At 36.7% G+C, this 24679-nt stretch overlaps 1 protein-coding gene across 1 annotated transcript in view; it reads right to left on the reverse strand.

Annotated features, from left to right (window-relative positions):
* The window catches only part of LOC149570807 (uncharacterized), a 146643-nt gene extending 122893 nt beyond the window's left edge, over positions 1-23750 (reverse strand). The window contains exons 1-5 of the mRNA XM_089812335.1: positions 23702-23750; positions 23059-23200; positions 22792-22956; positions 15455-15509; positions 15258-15338 (exon numbers count right to left, since the gene is read on the reverse strand). Of these exons, the coding sequence (XP_089668461.1) occupies positions 15258-15338; positions 15455-15509; positions 22792-22956; positions 23059-23200; positions 23702-23750 (492 nt within the window). The remainder of the gene's footprint in view (positions 1-15257; positions 15339-15454; positions 15510-22791; positions 22957-23058; positions 23201-23701) is intronic.
* Positions 23751-24679: the final 929 nt, after the last annotated feature.

The following is a 24679-nucleotide window of genomic DNA, read 5'->3' on the forward strand; positions in this document are numbered from 1 at the left end:
AAAATCCGCCATTTTTATCAAGAAATCTGAAGTTTTTTCAAGCTTTTTTCAGCCAGGGCCTTTTTTTCGAAACCCTACTTTTTGGGGTCGAAAAAACATTTTGTTTGCAAATTCTTGGTGGGTTTTTCGAGAACTCAACTGGGTTGTCGTCTGTTTTTTCTGGGTGCTTCGATTTTTGTGCCTCGATTTTTGAGCCAGCGGATCCAAAAAACGACAGCAAATTCCTTTTGGGTTTTTCGAGCTCTCTTCTGGGTCATTCTCTGATTCTTCTAGGTCTTTCGTTTTTTTGCCTCGAAGAACGTGCCTTTACAAATTTTCACAATTTTTCATTGAAAAACGTGCCATGGCATCTCTAACAAATATTTTGCTCAAGCATAATTCCAAATTCAATCGTCGCAATTATGGAACCTGGAAGCAGCGCATCATCTCAATCTTCGAATATCAAAACACCGATCAACTTGTTTTGGGTGTTACGCAACGTCCAACTTTTCCGGGTCCTAATCAAGGCGAAGATGCATTTTTCGCCTTCTGAATCTGTTTCTGTTTTTTTGGGTTTGTTGATTTTCTCCTCAAAAATCATTTCAAGTTGTTTGTAATATGCAAGGTTGCATGAGATTCTGGGTTTTACCGTTTTTCCCACAAAAACGAAGTTTTGTAAATGCAACTTATTTTGAGTCATAGCACTCTTCTGGCAAAGCTTCTTGGTTTCAACATTCTGTAGATCCAGGGAGGGTCTCAATTATCCCAGAATGTTCTGACATTCGTACGTTGACCATTAAGGGAGGGTATTAACATAATATCTTATACTTTCTATAATAGTCAAATACTTGTCTATAGTCCGTCTTTCAGTCTAGATAGGAATGTTTCCTATCCTGTCTCTTTTTTCTTCAGTCCAAATAGGAATGTTTCCTATTTTGTCTCTAGTTTTGTTTCTAATTCCGTCTTCAGTCTACGTTGTTTCTTTTAAAAACGACGTCCTTGTAATTCTTTATAAGGAACACATTTGTTCCTTTGTTAATCAATGAATCATCCGGAAATCCGTTAATCTGCCAACTCTTCTTGAATCTTGTAACAAGCATCTTATTCATCCGATTCACTATTTGAGCTTTCACTTGAAATTTTGTTTTTGTTTTTACCCCTTTTAGATGCCTTGAATGTTATTTCCTTCTTTGATTCATTTCCTCCAACCTGCATGTCATAACCAATAAGGATTCCATGCAATTCATCTTTTGTCAACATATCTAAATCTCTTCTTTCTTCAATTGCGATATTTTAGAATTAAACTTCATAGAAAGTGATCTTAAAATCTTTTCAACCACAAGACTTTCTTTTACTTCCTCACCAAGAGCTTGCATAGAATTAGCATCATCTACACGATCAAGAAAAGTGGCTATATTCACATCTTCCTTCATGCTTAGACTTTCAAAATACTTTCTGATGAGTTTGTAGTTTGGATTTCTTTTCATTCTTGATTCCTTAAATATTTTTCAGCTTGTCGCAAATATCCTTGGCTGATCTATAATGCATAACTTTTGAGAATATTAATTTGGCAAGATTTCATAAAATTGCATGTTTTGCTTTGGCATTGTTTTCAAAAAATTTCTTTCCGGTTGTACCTGTTGGTGGGTTTTGCAGCAATGTATAACCATCTACAACTGATTGCCAGACATCAAAACCAATAGCCATTAGATAAGTTTCCATCTTTATGCTCCAGTAGGCATAGTTCATCCCATCAAACATTGGTGTTTTGTTTTTAAAAAAAATCGCTCATTGTGCTCTTTTAGATCTACCTTCAAGCGGTTAGGCTTTATAGAAGGAACTGCCTCTGATACCAATTGAAAAGCACATGATTATACTAAGAGGGAGGGATGAATCAGTATAATAAAAAAATTTACCAATTTAAAACTTTTTATCCAAATAACTTCAAATGTTGTAATCAACAATTATGCACATAACACAATAACACAAGATTTACTTGGAAACCCAATGCAGGAGAAAACCATGGATAATAAATGCTTTCTTATATAAACTGCTCTTTTACAAGATTTTGTAGGCTACGCCCTATGTTTATGAGCACCGACTCACTAGAAGCTCCAACTCCCACTCTTTGCAGGCTCCGACCAACTGGAAGCACAAACTCCCTCTGCTTGTCTCGTGAGCACCAACCCACTACACAAACTATTCTTCGAGCTTGATACTATTGCTTTATCAACTGATGATGGATGCTTTCTTAGCATTGCTACTTCTCTTCAAACTGATATATATCTTCTTTAAATTCACATTCACATCTGAAAAATACCCTTCTTTATAATGTCTTCAATGAAGTGGCAACCCTATTTATTTATCTCATCTTAATATCACTATATATAATAGATTAATAATATATATAAATATATATTATTTTAATCTCCATATATTCCTTATACTTGCACCCTTTCCTATTTACAAATCTACCATTTTCTTATTTCCATATCTTTATATTCTCATATATTTTATATCTTTATCTCATACAGACATTTCTGCTCTTCTTATTATCCACCGCTAACTTTCTCCTTATTCATTATCCTTCAATTATTTATATCTTATTTATGTAAAAGACAAGACTTTTCAAATAGAAAAGTTATCCCTTATCAAAACTAAATAGAACCTTTTCAATAATATTAATTTTAATTACACTCCATTCCAATCGCCCAATTTTTAAAACAATATAATCATACACAATATGAACCTTCGATACAATATGTATTTGACGTACTTTGCAATAGTTTTAAACACCAATCGCAATCTTTAGTCACTGAGTGATTGATATGATATGATATGATATGATATGACAGATTTTAATGATATCCACAAGGCTAAAGTAGCCTATGGGACCCACACGATCACCCCTCCAAGCCAGGAGCGGAACTAATCTAGCTACAAAGTTTTGGTTAACTTGTCTCTCCTCTGAAGTTTGATAATCAAAGACATTGTTCTCTTCACTTGATCTTCCTCGAATAAGTAGTTGAAGTCCTTGTTCTGTAGTATCTCTGTATAACTAGATCCAATGTCACTGTATGTTAGGCAATCCTTGACAAAGTGTTGCTCCATCTCTACTACTCTCATATTACAGAATAAACACGTTCTATCTGCCCACTCTTCCTTTGGGACTTGCCATCATTGCAGCCGATGTGAACTAGTTTTGTGTTGTGCCATCAACATTTTTGTTTTTCAATTAATAGGTGCTCTTATATAGGCCTTTTCATCATGACTAGAAGTGGAGTTAAATTCTTTAATGTAATAAGATTTTTTCTGCCCTATGTGTCTTGTCCATAAAATATTGCAAAATTTTTCCATGACAAACTTCTTTATTTCTTTAATGGTATCTGGGCAAGTATGGATGTTGATATCCCACTTTCGCATCTATTTGTCATTTTGCTTCATCCATGTGCTTTTCTGTCTAACAAGTTTTTCCTCTATGACTAGCTTGGGCTAGTGACGTACTTCTAGACCTTGGGTTTTTTTTAAATAGCTTAGCATCCAAACTAATGTGATGACTTCTAACGAAAAGTAACCCACTCCACCAATAAGATCTCATATGGTACCGTGGTCTTCACTTTACGATTGCACGTGATGAAGTGTTTTTGAATTCTTTCTACCTATCACCATTTTTGTTTGGACATACTACCGCCCCACACTTCACATCCATATAGAATAATCAGAGTGACTAGTAAACCAAAAAGAGTTTTCATGGTCGTCCAATCCCATAATTTTGCGTTCCTACACCTGTTTTGTAAAGAATATAATGCCTTCCAGTCCTCTTCGATCCTTTTTATCTGCATATATCCCAATTGAGTTTGTTATTGAAATCTATGCCCAAATATTCGTACTCCACAATCTCAAGAGGGTTACCCTCAAACAGGAACTCGTCCTGTATACCCCTATTATTCTTCAGCGAGAAGATCATAACTTTGGTTTTGCTAGTGTTCGCTTGCATTCCCACTTCATAGCAAAAAATTTCTTGTGCTTTCAAGTGTTCTTTGTTTACCATATGGGTAAATAGATTAATGCATGCAAACAATAGACAAGAACAGCAATACTCCTTTTATTATTTGCATACGCCAAAGACATTACATTATACTTATGATGATGATGATTACAATGATCTTGGAGGGTGTATATATACTTTCCGAAGAAACTTCTCAAAGGGGTCCATCGGCTACCTAACAAGAACCTTCCCAAAGGGCCTTGTCGACTACATAACACTTATTGATGACATACATCTTGTCAGCTACACCATATTTACCGATGACATACATCCTATCGGCTACACAATATTTACCGATGACATCATCCCCCCCAAAAGAAAAAGTTGTCTCCGGACGATAATTACAAAATATCCGAGACAAATTAACAAAAAGAAATACATTAACTGACTAACTACAACAAGATAGATCTATTTCTGTCACACCACTTTCACATTCATCCCATGGCTGCACCAAACTGGTCTCCAAACCATGTTGCATCTGTAGGCTTTGCTAACACAATACTGTCTCCTTAATCCAGCGGACCTTGATAGCCATCCGTGCTACTCTCTCTACTTCCAACTCCTAGGTACCTTGAGCCAAGTGTCGTTGTACTACCTTGAACTGAATGATCAGCTCCTCCTGAGCTCTCTATGCATCCACCAAGACAGCTTCACGTCCAACACCCCTCTCAAAAGGCTTGCTCTGATATTCTCTCCACCTATGGTACACAGATACTCCATGCCTACAACAGCTCCAAGTCTCATCAATTGGTCACACTTCCCACGACTGATAACCACACCGACTAGGAGTCTAGGGGGCATCGCCCCCAATGGGGTCGAGGGGCATCGCCCCTGTCGCCAAAACCAAATTAGCACTCTAAAAGCCACACAAAACTGCATGAAACACACTATTTTTGTGATTTTCTTCTGATCTCACACTCTTTTTGGCAACTGCTAATGTTTTACTATCTGTTTCTGTCTTTCCCTTTCCTTTGGCATCATGCGTTATTCATTCTAAACATTTTTTATTTGTCGTTTTTTTTTCCTTTTTTTTGACAAAAATTCTACTGCTCCTCGATATTCGTCGACGACGGAACAAGTCATGCCTAATATATTTCCAATTTCGAACTGTTCACCATTTTCAAAATTTCTTGCCTGTCCAATGTCCACAACTTTATTGCTCCGTTATCACCTACTTCTCGGATCTGGTATGGCCCAACCCATTTGACTTTAAACTTGCCTAGTTTGATTTTGTTCCATCTGTCATACTTCAACACCAATTGCCCCGGTTGGAACTTGTTTAGTTTCAGGTGTCTATCATGCCATGCTTTGCGCCTGTTCTGTGTCACCTCCATGGCCTATTGTGCCTACAATTGTCACTCATCAAATTTATTTAAATTACATGATCTCTCCCTCCAATTTTCCATATCGCCCAGTTTGTTCCCAAAGCTCGGTACCATGGATTCCGTTGGCTACCCCTCGTTGCCGTTAATAACTCTATTTTTTATTTTAGAACCATCACTCTGTATTGTTGAAGCTTTTATTAAACCCTTCCTCTTTGTTTCCTATGCAGACCGTATCATGTGTTTCCTTTGCTGCCAGCACCTTTCTACTATATCCGTGGTTCAACGTAACATTTTCTTTCTGCGCGCTCCGTTCACTGTGTTATGTACGGTGGAATCTTTTGTTTTTCTGAGTTCGTACTATATGTTCTTCCCTTCAGCTTCACCCATAACCGCCTTTCCTTCTTTCGCTTCTCTATATTCCTTCGGACATTCATTTCTCTCTTCTTTCTCACCTTCATCGACCCTAAACATATTACAACTTGGAAAGAGCTCGTAATCCTCCATCTGCCAGTGGAAAAGGTTGTTCACCAAATCCAAATCATCGTCCATCGATCCACCTTCCAACCATAGGATTCCTTCCTCATTGGGTTCCAATTGCTATTTTCCTTCATCCTCTTCTTTGGAATCAAATGATACGACTTCTTCACCCACCATTTGTGTGTGCAAATCAATAGTGAATCATCGTCCCCTACTTTCCATTGATAGTGTATTCTTCTTCCAGTCATGCTTAACCCTTGCTTGTACGAGCCATCCGCGGCCCAGAATGGCATCATATCCTCTTTGTTTCAGTGGGATGACGACAAAGTTGAGTAAGAATGGCTTTGTTCCAATCATCATTAGTTGTGCCATCAGGACGTCAAGAGGTTTAATGCCGTGTTGGTCCACTGTTAGCAACTGGAATGTAGGTGGCCACAATGTCGACTGTCCCAACCTCTTCCAAGTATCCTCTGATAACACGTTCACACTAGACCCTCCGTCCACAATTGTATCTGTCAAAATAGTTCCCAGAATTTCCATCTCAACAACCGCCGAATGCCATCCGGATGTTAGGGCTAGCAGTATCAGGTCCTCTACACATGCTCCACTTTCCCTCTCCCTTCCTTGTTCTCTTGATAAATTAGTAGCTGGAGCGATGTTTGTGAGTGCCAATCAAAGTTGAGGCATTGTGAGCAGCAAATCATTTATCTTGACTGGTACTTCGATTTGTAATATCTGTTGTACAATGCTTTGTTCCACACAATTTCTTGCTAAGGTACGAGTAGTGTCCTTCAAGTATGCTTTGTCCGCCTACGTTGCCTTCTCAATTTCCACCCGTGCTTTCTTTAATCTCTTCTTTTCCTCCGTCAGGTCAGGATACAGTTTTGCTTGCCTCTGTGTGATTGCCCAAACCTCCTCTTCATCTGTCCCGATGGTGATCAGATTCACTCCTGATTTTGGGCACTTGGCATCTTTATGATCTCTAAGACCACACCATCTACATAACAACTTTGGTGTGTTTTCCGTTGTACAGTCTCGGGCAAAGTGGCCCCACAAATTACATGTTCGGCATTGTACCATCGGGCGGCCATTCGCATCGTACTAAATTCGGCTATGGCTGCCATTGTTATTGTTGGCATTGTTGTTGTTTTGCCCTACCCTATTATTTCTGTATCCTCCTGACGTGGCACCCTCATTACTAGTGTTTCCACTCCCTCCTAATGCGGAAGCCTTTTGGGTCAGGAGCACTTGTTGAGGTCCTCTTGTTTTCATATTGAAGGGGCATTCTTTTGTAGAATGTCCCATGATCTGGCAGATCTCGCAGAACTGGTTCTTTGAACAAGATCCCTTCCTGTGACCTTTTGTCTTACATTCCGTACACCAGAGGTTGTTTCCCTTTGTCTCCTTCTGCATGTTCTTAAATTCTTTCATCATTTGGATCATATCCTTCTGGAGGGCTCGGACCTTCTTGCTGCCCTTTTCGTCATCGCTGCTCTCTTCTTCCAAAGACGCTTCATCATCTAACTCAAATGAGCTACTCCTCTTCTTCTTTTTTGTTTTCTGCTCACTTTCTAAGTTCATTGCCCGATTGTATACTTCAGTGTATGACGATGGCGGCGCAATATTCATTTTCTTCCATAACTTCGAACGTAGTTCTTCAACAAACCATCTCTTTTGCAACCCATCCGGCAACTTACGTTCCATCTTGTTTATTAAGTCTTTTAGTTTTCTGGCATATACTCGAACTGTTTCATTTTTGCGTTGCTTCGTGTTGTATATCTCTGCTACGATCTCATTGTCGTCACGTGGCAGTTGAAATTTAGTGGTAAACTCCTTTTTAACATTGTCCCAATTGGTTAATTTTTGGGGATCGATATCGGCAAACCAATCAATTGCGACACCCCTTAGAGTTGCCGGAAATTGTCGGACCCATTCATTTGTATCTATTATGCCATTTACCCTCCAAATTGTTTCGCATGTCTTACAGTGTCTGATTGGATCGGTAGTTCCATCACCATCAAACTTTGGCAACTTCTCCTTTGGTCTTGCCATTATTACTTGATTTTGTGTATGGGCATTGTTCGGCACTATGACACCGGCACTGTTATACACTCCGACCCTGACACTTTGTATTTCGACACCAATGCTCTGCTCTCCGGTACCAACACTTTGTATCCCGACACCAATGCTTTGTATTCCGGCAAAAACTCTGCACTCCTACACCAACGCTTTGTATTCCGACACCAACGCTCTGCTCTCCGGTACCAAATCTTTGTATCCCAACACTAACAATTTGTATTGCGGCACCAACACTCTACACTCCGACACTGATGTTTCCAATAGCTATGTTTTTTGGTGAAGAAGGGTCTTCATTAAGCAAAATTGTCCATTCTAGAAGTATATCGTGGACAAAGAGTTCACTCCATGCTTATGCTCCCTCGGCACTCCAAACCGTGCGAGGTAATTCCCTTCCGTCTGGATTCTCTTCCCTCAGCGAATACAGGTTCAAAAATTCCTCCCTTGCTTCTTCCACCAATTCCACCCACTGTCAAGTCTCCTCCAACAATTCCTCAGTGCTTCGATGTCCGTCGGCAATCCGCTGAAACCTCCATCTGCGCTCGGCCTGTTGTGCCAAAATTAAATTTTCTTGCACGGTGCGTATTCCATCTTTTCTCTTTATCTTATTTATATCCTTGTTAAGCTGATTTGGCATTAGTCTTCATTCCTCCTTCGTTCCAGGTTCATCGAGCAATGGCACCAAATGTTTACCATATAGATAAATACATTAATGCACATAGGCAATAGACAAGAATAGCAGTACTCCTTTTATTATTCGCATACGCCAAAGACATTACATTATGCTTATGATGATGATGATTACAATGATCTCGAAGGGTGTATATATACTTTCCAAAGAACCTTCCCGAAGGGGTCCATCGGCTACGTAACAAGAACCTTCCTAAAGGGCCCCATCGGCTACATAACACTTACTGACGACATACATCCTGTTGGTTACACCATATTTACCGACGACATACATCCTGTCAACTACACAATATTTACCAACAACATTCTTTCAAACCTTTAGCCATTCTAGCAAATATTATGAGATCGTCTGCATATAAGAGCAATCTTATCACAAAGTGGGCCAGCTGTACCCCCTCACCATTGGTCTTGTTTATCCATTCTTCTAACTTGTCAATATAGAGCCCAAATAATGTTGGAGATAGCGGACACCCTTGCTTAACCCCGATGTTGCTACCAAAATCCTCTAATAGCCCTTCCATCATTCTAATTTTAGCTTTGACCTGCTCATACAATCTATGAACAGCAGACTTAAGTTGTTTAGGAACTTCCAACTATTCCACTATGTTCCAAAGTTTGTTACGTGGCACTATGTCAAATGCTTTTTTTAAGTCCACAAAACAACAGAAAGCTTAGCCCCCTGAGTGTCCCAAGATTTCTCTATCAAATATCTAAGAGTGATGTCGTGATCTATAGTAGAGTGTTTCGGTCTAAAGCCTGCTTGCCCTTTTGCTCATTTTCCTTCTATTTCAGCCCATTTACTGATTTTTTGTTCTACCATGCTGCCAAATAATTTTTCGAAGAGTGGACTGATCATGATGGTTCGGTAATTAGAAGGGTTGTTTATATCTCCACTTTTGTGGAGTGGGATCACCACACTTGTTGTCCAATTTATAGGGAAGCCTTTTCTATTGACACTATTGAAAATCTTAGTGATGTGTGGTGCCATAGTTTCAGCACCCCATTTTAAGTACTCAGCTTGTAGCCCATCTATATCTTGCGCTTTACCAGCAGCTAACCTCCTTATGCCTTGAATAATATCCTTCTGGCTGAATAATTCACTTGTAGTCTTAGTTACCATGATTCTATTTTCTCCTAAATCACACTCGTAGAGGGTCTTGGTATATTCCAGCCATTTGGTTCCTATGATATTATCTATCTATGTTTTTCTCTACTAAAGCTCTTTTCAAAACTTTCTAGGGCTGCTTTTACCAAGATTAAACAACTCGATTCTCCTCATGTTCACATACTCCTCTTTCTTGTTTTTAACTAGCTGATCATATTCCTTTCTACTTTCTCTGTTCGTGTTCTTTTTCCACTTCTTTTTTGCCATTTTGCACTCCTCATCAAACCATGGATTGGCCGGAAAAGTGTTCTTGGCTTCTCTTGTGGCCTTAGATCTTTTACACTCCTCCAGGGCTTTAATGATAGTAAGAATGAGATTATCCTTGTCTATGGAATGTTGTTTATCAAACTTGAGATGCTTTTCCTAAACCCTAGACAGCTGCAAAAGAGAGTCTCAGAAAATATTATGGTTTTCTTGTGTCATTAAAACTTTGCCGGTCGAAATTATCTTCCTTTTCTATAAAGGTTTTGAGATAATATTTTGGTCTTTAAAGTGGGTGGCTGTAATGAACCCTTTTTGGGGGTCATTTGTTTATTGACAACTTTTTCTTTTATTTGTATCCTTTTGCCATATTTTCTTCAATAATATTCAGAAAATAGGGACAATTAAGTCACAAAATCCAATTGCAAAGACTTGTTTCCAAAAATCCTGTAATAACACTCAGAATTATTATTAATTGATGCTAATTTATTGCATGAGTGATAGATTATAAAGTCACTTATTGTACGATGTTAAATTATATATATGATAAAGTTTCACTGCTCTCCCTGATATGTATTTGACGTGTGCAAGAATGATCTCTGATCTGAGCAATCAATATTGTTGTTAGATGTCTCTAATATGGCAATGAAAAATGTGCTTCTATCACTTATAACAATGAGGTGTCTCACTGTTCCACATTGCTCCTGATTTATCTTTTTAAATATGTAATGTATTTAATATTGCTTACAGTGATGCTACTGTTATTTCTCATTTGTCTGAACGAGTATGCTAGTATATTCAATATCACATAAAGCGATGTTATTTCTGTTTCTAATCGTGATCCTCAAATGTATGCAATTGTCTTGAGTATTGTTGTGTCTGGACTCTGATCTGACCTTTGGAAATATGCAATGGTGGTGCTCTTCCTGATTTCTTTCCTTAATTATATAGCAAACTGATTTGCGAAGAGGCCAGCATTCAATAGAGTGATCCAATAAGGATGTATATGAAAAAAAGAAGTAATTGATTATGGTTTATACTGGTATCCCTTTGCTGCGATGGTGATCACCAGCTTGAAATAGAAATCTGAATGCTTCCCTTTCATGTTATGCCCGTCTCTAATTTCTATATCCTTATATATATATATATATATATATATATATACTATGTTACCCCGAGTTTCCAGGATGGGGGGATGGGGGGACGAGGAAACGGGTTTCTAGGACTTTTTTTTATTTGGCTGAAATAGGGGGCGGTAGGGGACGGCTATAAATATATATATTTTCATTAATTTCAGAATTACATAGCATTGCCACATTCATCATAGCAACATAGTTTAAAATTACCAATTTCATTCATCAAATCAGCATAGAACATAGCATCAAATCGAATCATCATCTAAGAATTGGAACATAGGATGACATCAAATGAAAGAATCAATCTGCCATAGATTAGACTTTAGAGCCCTTTCTTGTGAATTTTGGAGAAAAACCAAATTTGTTGAGCCAAAATTCCCTAGACGGGTAGCAGCCATCTTGTTTGGGCAGTAATCAGCTACAACAATTTATTTATGGGCAATTATTGCTGCTATCAGAGCATTATCAAAGCTGAAAACAATCTGAGTATTCCTCAACCCAGCAGCAATCATTTCCAGGTCTACAATATGAATATCAAATAGAAGTCTGATTTACAATTTTACAATCATTTTTCAGGTCTGGTTTGTTGAACAAAAGTTGAAGTTTTAATTTTCAATCATAGTTGGATTCTAAGTTTGTAATGGCTTCCAAAAAAATATATTTCAACATGGCTTATATTAACATATTTTATTATTTTAATGTGGTGCCAACGAATGAGCAGAAAATCACGATTTATTAATGTTTTTTTTAAAGTTGAATTTTATTTTGAAATTGGAAACTTCAATCGGTCCTCAGGACAGATGGGAAATAGTTACGGAGTCCCGAGGATGGTCAACACCATCTAGAAACACGTTGACCGTTTCCGAAGTTTCGGGGACGGGTTTCCGATTTTCTTGCTTGGGTGGGGACGGCTTGGAAACGTTTCCGACCGTCCCCAAGCCCTGGAAATGGGGACAGTTTTCAAAACTCGAGGCTTAGGGCTGGAAACGCATCCCTAGGTAACATAGTATATATATATATCAGTTTCTCTTCCATTTGATGTTTAATTTTGTATGTAGCCTTTCATGATAACAATCTTTTATCATCTATATATTTAAGTATCTTGGAATATGGCAAATATTGGAAAATATTGTAATGCTTCGTATATTAGCTTTGTCGCTTGTATTACCTTTGTCGTGAAGAAACTGCTTCCTAATTTTATCTGTTTATTAGACTAGTTTCTACCTTTCGTTTATTCTTGCTCCATGTACCTAATTCCTTTCAAATTCTTCTAGTTGTGTTCATGGACTGAGTCAAATGTTGTTTGAATAGTTTCTTCGTCAATAATTTGATGTTGTCATGCACTATTACATATATTTGTCTTCCTAGTATTGCGTAGCGACAAATCCTGGATGCCCAGATAGGATCACAAATATTCCAATGTGTCCTCAAAGTATCTCTACGTTGAGTAATATATCACGTTGCTTCATATAATTCTTCTGAAGTGTAATCTACTGGCTACATATGTTCCCCTCATATAGTGCAATTTGTCTACCCTAGTACTCCTATGATCTTTGTTATGGATTTGATATCATGTATATATACATTGCAAGATCTAAATGTGCATCCTTTGAAAATCTAAGAGATGTGTCCTTTTACTTCATGCTTAAACTTATTTGATAATCATTGATAGATTTAATATTATCAATATTATTTTTACCTTTATTGTAATCTTGTTATATAATTTCATTTACTTAATTTATTCATCATCTATTTATATATTATAAGTACTATATTATCATATAAATAACATAGTTAATTTTACATTATCAAAACTCCCTGAATCCCACTTCTTTTTCGATGGAAAACTTGATCATTCATATATATATATATATATATATATATATTTTAGACACTCAATATGATAAATAATTGTATATATAATTGATATTGAATTAATTACATACTATTATAATGGTATACTTACATGATAATATTATATGTCTATAGAGTCTTTACTTTCTTTATTAATAATATTTAATTCTCAATTATATTATAATATTATCCTTGAATATGTCCATATCATAATATAACCCATGTAGGTATATTATAAAATTATTATTGGTATTAGATATCATTTATAATCAAAGTATTTATTTGTTATTTAATTTATTTAACTCATTAATATTATTATTATAATATAATATTTTACATTACAATTATGCTATAATCTTATATATTATTTTTATATTGTCAAATATATCACTATTATATAATAGATTATAATATTATTATTCTTAATTATTATCATTGTATAATATGTTATTTGAATATTCATATATCCTTATAATTTGGGCTCATGATAGTGGCTACCCTTATCAAAAGAGGGTTATTGTCATATTTTAGCTCCATGGGGCAATCCTCTATCTCAAAGTTAATTATCTTTACGACATAGTCTGACGAGCATATGACATAATCTACAACACTTTGCCAATTTTGTTGCCTTCAAAAAAAATTGCATCGTTCCCTTATTTGTCTCCTTAATCTTTGAATGTCAGTATTTACGAAAGATATATATTACTTTGTGATTCAGATGCTTTTCCCATCAGCAGGCTTTATGTGAAATGATTTTGTCCCTTTTTTGATATAACACTGGACAGCATGATTTGTATGAATCTGCATGTTTTTGGTGGCACATCTTTGTCTCCATATCGCCTTCTATTAGACTTCAACGTCAGACTCCAAAGATACCCTCAATGTCACATATAACTTCCAGTATATTGTCGTAAAATTGCTGAAGATGTTGTGCAGATTCAACGTCCTTGAACAGGTGTATATTAAACTCTGCACATGTGTTCAAACTGTCAGGAGGACCTTGGCCTGTAGACATGAATCAGAATATCTCCATATCCAATTTCTTTGGATATATATTGTGTCATTGATTTTTGCAGTTATCATCTGCTCTTACTACAGGTTCTTTTATTGCCTTATCTGTAGAGACTCATTCTCAGAGCTTTGTTGCAGGTAGAATGAGAGTGTCATCAAACTTCCACCAATTGCTTTGGTACACCCTATTACCGTTATTATATTATTTTTCAATATATTCAGCACTCTGTATAAGTGATTCATTCTGAATGAGGCCTAAAGATAGAACAATTATAACATGTTCATTTCAGAGATTTTATTTCAGTATTTTTAAATCTGATGTCATTTCTAATAGACCGTTGCAATCATAATTTCATTTGAGAGATTTAATTTCAGTATTTTTAAATCTGATGTCATTTCTAATGGACCCTTGTAATCATAATTGGATTCACAAGGTATTATTACTGTTTTTCATATGTTTTTCTTCTTCCATTTGATCACTGGATGTATATGCAGTTTATCCTGTGATGTGAGACCATCTTCAAAACTATTTCTTTACCTTTTATGAATTTGTATGTTGTTTTGTTTGTAATACTGTCTCCAATACATAAAGTAAATGATATTCATCCACTTATTGATGCAGATTACATATTTGTTGGTGCTTGATGTTCCCATCATATAATTGATGGCTCCTTTCATGCCATTGAAGTTTATATTCCCAATAACAAAATTTCCGTTGTATCAACGCCTATGCACACTCATAATCAATGCATACTATCGCTTATCATCCATAGTTTTGTTATTTAAACTCTTGAATGCTTCTACTGCTTATACTAGATTGTTGTAACTTGTAGTCATCGCTGCTTTACTATACTTACCATTACAATCATCCATACACCCTTGACTTAAGATCAATGACAATCTCATTTATACCTTTGATATTGATGATGGATAGAACACTAACACTCTTGCCCATGCTTGTGAACCTTTTGACATTAACACTTTCTCGTTCCACCTTTGACATCAACGACAATCTTTCTTCAAAGGTATTGAAATCTTCAAACAAAATTATAGCATCTTCAATCCAAAAGATGTTATAGTGCTACTTAGAGTCATCAATTATCGAATGCTTTCATACTGTAAATATTCATCTTATCATGGTTTGAGCTCCACATTTTTGTGGCATGGATAAGTAAAATCTACATTTTTTAAGTGTGAAGAAGGCATAATTTTGGGATGAAATTCCTTTTTTTTGTGATGATTGGAAGAAAATGCAAATGTTCAATAATATGCACAGTGAAAGAAAGCAAGACTACCTCAAGACCATGGTCCACTCTTGGGAGGTCATTTGAAGAGAGGGCATCTAGTTGCAACTTCACACAATCCTCTGCCAAAAGCTGCAGTGAAAACAATCTCAGGTTAGTTTTTTGTACATGCACATGCCAAGTATGTAAAATAAAGTAAAATTGATTGACATTTTAAAGAACCATTTGTGATGATCCAAAATTAAAACCTCTGGTTCAGGTTTCACTAGGGGACCTGTTGCAGCTGTGTCATTTCGTTCTATGCTGCAGATGGATGCAGGAAATATCAAATAGTATAAAAACATGAGATGCTCTATTAAGGAAGAACAATTCTTAGCATCAACAAGAATGTAAAAGCATTACAATAAAAGATGCGAAATTCTACCTAGCCACTTAAATAAGGTATTTTAATGAAATTTCAAATTGTTAAAACAAAATTTGATGTAGAAATCAATCATCCAAAATCACTCTTCCTTTTACTATGATTTGCTAAAAGCCAATTCTAGAGGTAAAGCCTCCTCAGACTTTAGGATAACGGTGGTGCCTTGAATCATTAGCAAATTATCCTAAAAGTGATTCGCATGTGATTTCTTATGAATCTTACAACCCGTATAATATTATTATTGCTAGTTGAACAGTTGTTTTGCATATATCCGCCTTTCTTTATGTATTAGAGGCTTACATAGAAAACAAGTATGAATAAAAGACAAAAATTGACACAAAGCATGTTTTGTGCTTCAAATATACACTAGATTACGTGAAAGAATATTCTTACCAATTCCTCTGGTGTAATCAAGAGATTATTTTAAATAAGAATGATACAAATAGAATACTCTTGATCTATAATCAACAACAAAACTATGCTTGTGTAAATCATCAGTCAAACAAATCTTGATCAATACCATGCTAAACAAATTTCCACTCACATGATTAAGAAATTCTTCATAAATAGAGTAAGAATATAGTGCATACTATATACAATCAAAATAGAAAGATACCCAGAAATAAGCAACACCACAGACAGAGACTTTTATCATAGAACCTCAAGAAGAGGAAAGCGAGTTGGAAGTGGCAACTGGACAAACTTAAAGCACTTCCTTGAATTGAAGACAATAACAAGTGTGAAAATCTCATCCCATGTGTTTCCTGTTTTTCTAGTGCTCTTTGGGTTCGAACACTTACACATTTTGACTGCATACTTTGCTTGGAATTCTTTCCTTCTGTGTTGCATTCTCATTCTTTTGGACTGTACTTGGTATGTTATCCCCGATCCCCCAATTGATGGCATATTGACTATGAAATGACTTCCATACTTCCATTGTTCAATCCAACCCTGTAAACGTCCTAAATAGGCGTTGGAGGAACCTTCTTGTACTTAGAAATTTCTAGAGTTGAATTAGAAAACCAAATGTCAAACTACTTTGCTTCACATTCTCATTTTTCTGTCACAACGAAACTGATGCTCTGTGCAGGCTGCTGTTTTCATAAACACCCCTTCAGAGAACCAGCAGTTTGGAAACCACCCCACTCTGAAACTAGCAGTTTCATATTGTTGGTTCTTGGGGTTTGTTTATGTGCCTAAAAATTATGAAATGAATCTATCTGCTGATGTGTAATCTTTCCCCAAATCCTAATAGGTCAACTCCATAACACTATAAAGGTGAACGTAGAATCATTTTAAACCACTGAAAAACCCAGTAGTTACTGTCCAATGACTATTCCTGTACTTCAATTGTTAAATTATGAACCAGAAATAATATATGAATACAATAATTCAGCAAATGTTCGGAAAAACAAATAACACTTAGGATTTTATCCTGGAAAACACCCTCATCACTGAGAGAAACAACCCAGCTCACCAAAAGATATAGCTCCTTTATTCAGAATCTCAGAAGCAATTACGAAACCAGAGTTTATTATTGAGTCCTTCGCCCTTGATCAATCAATAAATCTGAAAATATACTGATATCTCTCACAAAACATGCTAGGTGATCAATAACTAGATCACAGGAATTACATAAAGACCAGAAAACCAATATTACTGCTCTCCGTAACTTCCACTCCATGTCAATCAGTGTAAAGAAAAGCACACAATACAGTATTACAAAGAAGAGACCTGACCCTTCACATACTACTCCATGATAGAAAATGCAGAAACATCATTAAGGCAATAAAAGGAGAATAATCTTACATAATCAACTAGCAAAATAGTTCAATGAAGTGACACCTTCAAAGGAGAAAATAGAAGATAGAGAAATATGCAGTAGTACAAAGAAGAGACCTGACTCTTCACATACTACTCCATGATAGAAAATGCAGAAATGTCATTAAGGCAATAAAAGGAGAATGCCGTTCCATAATCAACTGGCAAAATAGTTGAATGAAGTGACACCTTCAAAGGAGAATATAGAAGATTGAGAAATATGAATCAACATGTAGGAGAAGAAACTGTCAACTTCATAAGCATATGCACAATACAAAAATCAAGCCAACACGCACACAATAATGAAACAAGAAACATCTGATGCAACTGTCAACAAGGACGAAGATGAATGCCAGATCCAATTCAGTGATGACATGGCACCAAGAAGGCAAGGACAAAGCAGCATGACCATACAGAGGCAATTTAAAATATGAAAAACTTCTCATATGCAAACATAAGTAGAATACAAACAAAAGGAGCTCTAGCGGACCGACAAACAGGAGATAGTTTCAACGGCCTTTCAAATATATGAGCCAATACCAGTTCCCATATAGACGGTGTATCCATAATTGATTTATTATCACTCTGATACATGTTGATAAATCTGGGTTTCATATGCATATTGTGTTAAACCTGTGCCCATATCTGTGCATTTTGAGTTCCGCAATCGTTTTTTATATAAAAGCAGCTAAAACTAGGAGGCTAGCCCATTACAATAGTGGTGGTACAACCAGCAAAAAGCCAGCCAACAACCAGCAGACAACCACACACAACACCCTTAATGATTTACATCATAAACAAAAGTAGCAGAATAATGGTAATTAGAAGTACTACGGATCCAACCCTTAGGACCAGCAGAGTTCAAAAATTTTACAAAAAGCATATAGGTGGTCATCGCATCGTACCACCTATAGCCCAAAACTAAGTTTAACCAAAAAAAAAAAACCATCAACAAAGGATGGAGAGTGAAAACTAGCAGAATACCAAATACGACAAAAAACAAAAGGCCACTAAGTGGCATCTTTTTTCTTTCCTTTTCCAGCCAAGAGCACCTTGGCCCAATCTTTAGCAAAGAAGCCATAGAGAAGCTTCGAGTCCTCCTTCCCCAAGCTGTCCTCCTCCAACACCTTAGCCAACAACTGAAGAGTAGTGGCAGCCGCATGAGTCGCCTTAAGGGTGAACTTTGAGAACAGGGAGAAGCCCTCCTCCATAGCATTGCACCTGTCTTTGAGCTCCTAGAGATCCTTGCAGGTAACCTCATTCACCTGAAACGTAATGCCATTTATGGTCACACGCCTATCCTTCCAGCTAGCAACAAATTGTTGCGAACAGTTCTCATCGTAGCCTGTCATAGCCTACGCGTAGGGGACAAACCCTCCTTCCTTCAGCAGAATCCAAGTGGCCTATCTTTTGGAGAAGTCCTCCATTTTAGTGGGCTCCAAACTGTTCAGGTCCCCAACCATGTGAATAGCTCCCTCAACGATATCCCCTTCCTCAATCTCAGTAATTCTCATTTGCACCCAGAAAATTGCAAAGGCAGGGCTAGAAATGTAGTAACCAGTGGTAAAAAAGCTATCATTCTTGTGCTTCATGAGACTGTGAATTCTAGAATGTACTAACCAATTTAAAGTATCATTACAGGGAGTGTAAGAAATCCACACGTAATACCTTAAAGATCTAGCCTTAGTCATAATGTGATTTCTTTTCGTAATCTTGCCATAGTGTCGAAAAATGATGGCGCTAATTTTAAAGCCAGTATTATTAATTGCATCCCCTTCTTCGTGCCCTTTAATGAATCGATCCACATAATTAAACCTTGTGAAACGTCTTGTCAAACTCAAGACAATCTTAACTATCATAATGATAGCAATTCCACCAAATTGGCCCCTTCTCCAAAATTGAAAGGTCATATAACCTAATTTAGAGGACTCTTTTCCCTATTAATGAGGGAATTTATAGAATTAGGCAATGATTCAGCACTCTTCCATCTTTTTATGTTCTCCACGTCAAACGCCAAACCAGCCAAGAAGTGTGCCACCACACTGCCTTCCCTATAGGTGTGTTGTAAGTCATAATGATCCAGGGTTGTGAGGTATTGCCATGTATCGCCCAATATGTGACGCAAGGCCCAACCAGGTTGAGTATTCCCTTGAACAGAATCTATGATGAGTTTAGCGTCCCACTCTATGGTTAGTCTTTTCACTTTTAATTCCACAGCAAATTTTAGCAACCAAAGTAAGCCAGTAGCCTCCACCACATTATTGGTTCCCCAACCCAAATGTCTCGAGTAGGCAACGAGCAGATTACCCTTTTCATCCCTTAGTACGCCTCCAGTTTCCGCTTGCCCCCTCTGTGCAGTACCGTTAAAATTTAGTTTGATCGTGGACCTAGGGGGGGAAACCAGCAGGTATTTTTTCTAGCAACCAATTTTGAATTGTCATAATTGTGGAAGTTGGGGAGAATATTCCACTTCCCAGCAATATCCACCTCCTTCTACATGGGGGTTCCTATAGCACTTTAAATTTTGCCGCCATAACATTCTCCGTGATGAGCTTACTCAAAATCTCTCCCACCACTTCCTCACCCCTTTCCTCCTCTTGGGAAACCCTATTGTTTCTCTCCTTCCAAATACCCCAGCAAAAATGTGGGGGAGGAGATTCCAAAGGACTCTGAGGCATGGGTGGATGAAGGGACAGTCCCAGTTCTCCACGAATTATTCCAAGCCCATATTGATGACCCACGCCATTGGAAATTTCTTCCAGATGTAGGACCAGACTTTTAAAGAATAGGAGCACTCCAAAAAGAGGTGAACAATACTTTCCTCTTCCTCCTTGTAGAGGTAGCATCGATTAGTTATCTGAATACCTCTCCTTCGAAGGTTGTCAGTAGTGAGGATCTTACCATGCATGACTATCCACGAGAAGAAATTGATTTTGGCAGTAATTGTATATTCCAGACCTTGCTCTAGCTAATCGAGGTCTGAGTATTCTCAAAAATAAGCTGGTAAGCAGAGCCAACTGAGAACCAACCATTAGTCCTCCTATCCCAAATCACCTCATCCCACTGGGCATGTATAGGGAGAGTGTGGTGGCACATTATTTCCTCCAAGTCTTTAACAAGGGGATCCTCTCTATTAGGGATATCCAAAGTGGATAAACGCTTCCATTTCCTTTGATTATCAATATAATCTTTCACCTTCATTCCCACATTACATTTTAAGGGTTCCTATAGCCCATTGAACTTGTTGTAGATGAGTGGTTCCCCCCTATCCAATTGTCCTCCCAAATCTTATTCTTTTACCATTCCCAACCAGCCATTTCACACACTTTCGTAGGAGGGGCCTGCATTTGAGGATGTTTTAGACCTTCGAGCTATTAGGATGTTTTAGACCTTCGAGCCATTAGGGAGGTTATATCTAAAGTGAGTGTTGGCTAGGTGTTTAGCCCTCATGATCCTTCCCCAATCGGTCTTATTTTCAACCATTCTCCACCCAAGCTTGGTGAGTAGAGCCTTATTCATATGAGCAATTCTTCTAATTCCCAGGCCCCCCTTATCTTTAGGTTTACACACAATCTCCCAATTGACGAGGTTCCATTTGTTTCTTTCCTCCATGCCAAACCAGAGGAAGTTCCTTTGCAGTTTTTCAAGTTTATCCGCCAAATTTTGGTTGATCTTGAAAATTGAGAGGAAGTATATCGGTATTCCTTGAAGAGCTGTCACCAAGAGTTGAAGTTTACCTACATTACTTAATAATTTTCCCTTCCATCCAGCAAGCTTTTTTTGCATTCTCTCTAGAATAGTAGAGTTCCAAAAGGTAGTAGAGACTTCCTTAATAGTCAAAGGAAGGCCAAGGTAGGTATCTGAGAGGTTGTCTGACTGGCACCCGAGTATATTTTTAATCTTCACCTACAAAACCTCAGGTATATTAAAAAAATAAATTAGCTTTTATAAGCAATACAATGCAATTAACCTTTTTTTTTTTCTTGAAGAACAGCCTAACAAGTGCAAGAGAACATAAAATTTATCTATACATCAAGAAAACCACTAAATCGTGATGCCTTATGACAAGGCATTGAAAATGTATTTTAAATTATAATGATTGTACATACAGTACTTTTAACACCTATTTTTATGCTGTGTATACTAATTCTATAAAATGAAAACGGCATTGTCAGCTTATGACTGCTTCAAATATGTTCAAGATGATTCAAAAATTTGACTTATTTTCTACAAGGTTATGTTATTAACTATTCCTATAAGCAGTCAAATGCATAGATGTTTTAAATATTGTGTTTGAACTGTTGTCTTTTGGGGGAATCATTATGCTAAATTCTCTATGTCGTTGCTAAATTTTTTAATGGTTTTTATTACTGTCTCTTTAAATTTTATAGTGCTGCTAGAAGGAAAAAATTGAATGAGTTCCGTATAGTTTCATTATTTCAAAACAAATTGTTTATGTTTGTTCGGGTATAGCCAATCCCACAGAGGTAATGCTTCTTCTGATACTGTAATTATTGGCTCATACTGAACAGTTTTAGGCACACACAGTTGTGTAACAGCAAACAATTAGCATTTCAGTGCAGGTAGCATTTGAACTGTAAGCCTCTGCATCAAAATTAATTAGTGCATGCCAATATTCTTCTTTATAATTTTAGATCAGAACAAAACCAAAACTGTTTTTCAAATCTTTGGCAGGAACTTGGCTGCCCTGCAGCTCTTGTTTCCTTCAACCTTGTGCAAACCAATTGTGAAATCCATCAAAAGCTCCTACCACCTCTAGTTTGGAAAAGACAAAAGTTGCACAAGACCCAAAGTCATAATTGTCTCCCACTTGTTTTGTTTGCATACAGAGCATTTTGTCACAATTTCTAGACATCCACTTAGAGCCCTTCCCAAAAGTATCTTGCTTGACGCTATAATAAATCGTCGAGAAGTCTGAATACCGAAATACTGGAGAAGTATAGAGGTCCACTAGAACCTTAAGATTGTAATTCAACATAAGACTACTTAAATTCAAATTGTTGAAGTGTATACATCAATAGTTAAGGCATTAATCACTATGCAGTTCCTCCTTTTCCAATTCCTCTTCTATGCAATCTCCAACTACTATCAACCATCCCATTACGTCTCAGTCAATTATACTTTAACCTATCAGTTCAAATCCCACGAAGCGCCCCCTAACATTAGTTTCTTCCTGCCAGGTACTGAAACCAATCAAATCTTCAGTTATCTATATCATTACGTATTATCCAATTGAATGTAGGCCTAACTCTACAAAGGCGAGGCAACCAGATGAGATAAACAAGTAAAGGGCAATGGACTCAATATGGTGAGCTCGCATACCTGCCATCAGCCTTATGCTGCATTACAATCTTCATCGTGAATACCCTTTTACGATCAGCAGGCCTCAGATGACCCTTTCTAAATTGTGTTACATTTGTCCACTTCTTAATCTGATGTGCAACTTGCGCGGATGACAAAATGGAGTTTGTGGGGCAAATCACCCGACTGCAAATTGAATGCCGCAGCATATTACTAAGCGAAAAACCAATATTCAAATTGTGATGGAGTAGTTCGTAAGAGACGCGGTTACCCTACTCAGGATTGTACCTTAATAGGTGCATGGTCGACGAGTTCATGTTCTCCACCTTTCCACACCACTGGCAGAAACGGTTTTGAGGCTGAAAGCTTTCGCGGGGCTGAATCAAGTCAGGGCCCCTTTGTTTGGAGATAAATTGGAATGAGCTCACTTCTAAAATTCATACATTTTTTAAATTTGCTAATATTTTATATAAAAATATTTTTTATTTATAAAAATAGGTTATTTTTTAAATTTTATATAAATATATTTGTTTAAATTATCTTATTTTATTCAAATTGATTTTATTAATGAAAAATATATCATTTTTAAGTTTCAATTGTGCTAAACCTATCTACTGACATCTATTTAAGATGTATGAACCATTGCAAAATAATAAATGATTAATGTTTGAACAATTAAAATGCTTATAATTTTACATTAAAATGCAAGACATAGCACATGATTCCAATTTTCAATATATACATAACATTTTATTATGTTCCTACTATACAAGATGAGCAAATGTATGGTTTCACAATTGGTATTCATTAAATGTATGGATATTCAAAATTTAAAACAATTATGATCCAATTGTGGTCCAGTTATAGTCCACACAAAGAAATCAATCATGCATATGGTAAACCTTGATAGTAGATAAACTCACGATGAAACCTGGAAGAGCTGCTTCAAATTCTCCTTGTAAACCCGACTTGCCTGTCATTATATTAATCAACTTTTTTCCCCAATATTACATATGCATTGGGTATAAAGCCATAAAAAGAGAAGAACAAACCTTATGCTCTGCAAATGACTAGAAACAATGGCTCTGTGCATAATGGTTGTGAAGAACAATGGTCAACCAAATCCCTTTCTTGCACCAAAAAATGTTTCTATCCCACCAAAAACTTTGCTAATACGTGCAGACCCGAAGATGGATTAAATTTGGTTTACAAAAAATTGGAATAGGAATAGGTTATTCCTATTCCACCTTTTTAGTGGGAAGACCATCATGCCCATTTTGGGCAAAAATTAGAATTAATAAATTCAAATTCTACTTTTTGTTTTTACAAACAAACACTAAATCTTCTAATTCCAGGATTCGGATTTCCCTATTCGCGTTCAATTCCTACTACCAAACAGGCCCTCAAGGTCATTGAAATTTTTCTTGAAGACTTCTTGTTCAGTTGCTTGTATCTTGGTATGAATAGGCTACTTTTACATGACAATATAAGCCCATATTTCACATGGACTAAATAAAGAAGATCATAACTAAGAGAAAAACGAAAAAAGTGCATGTAATCTACATGGATACAATCCTACTTACATCCCTATCCTCATTGTTGGTGTAAATAAGTATTTACTATTTACATTTTACTTAAGTTTACTTATAAATGCATTTACATATTAGTTTTCATGTATACACCTAGGAGATTGCATATTCATATGAGTTGTCATGTAGACAACATAGTAGTTTGCACTCTAATTGAGCACATGGTGTCTACTACATCTCTTTATGAGATAGACCTTTGTATTATTATCCTATCATTATTGCATGTACATTCATGGACAATGGATGATAATCCACTCTTGGTGGGCATGTGCTTAGTTGGTGTTTATCTCTTTGCATGACTTTTAGTCATCGTGGTTGCC

Source organism: Cupressus sempervirens, chromosome 2 (genome assembly GCF_028749045.1).
Source record: "Cupressus sempervirens isolate cs-2001-9-10 chromosome 2, ASM2874904v1, whole genome shotgun sequence".
In the NCBI taxonomy this organism is placed as follows: Eukaryota; Viridiplantae; Streptophyta; class Pinopsida; order Cupressales; family Cupressaceae; genus Cupressus; species Cupressus sempervirens.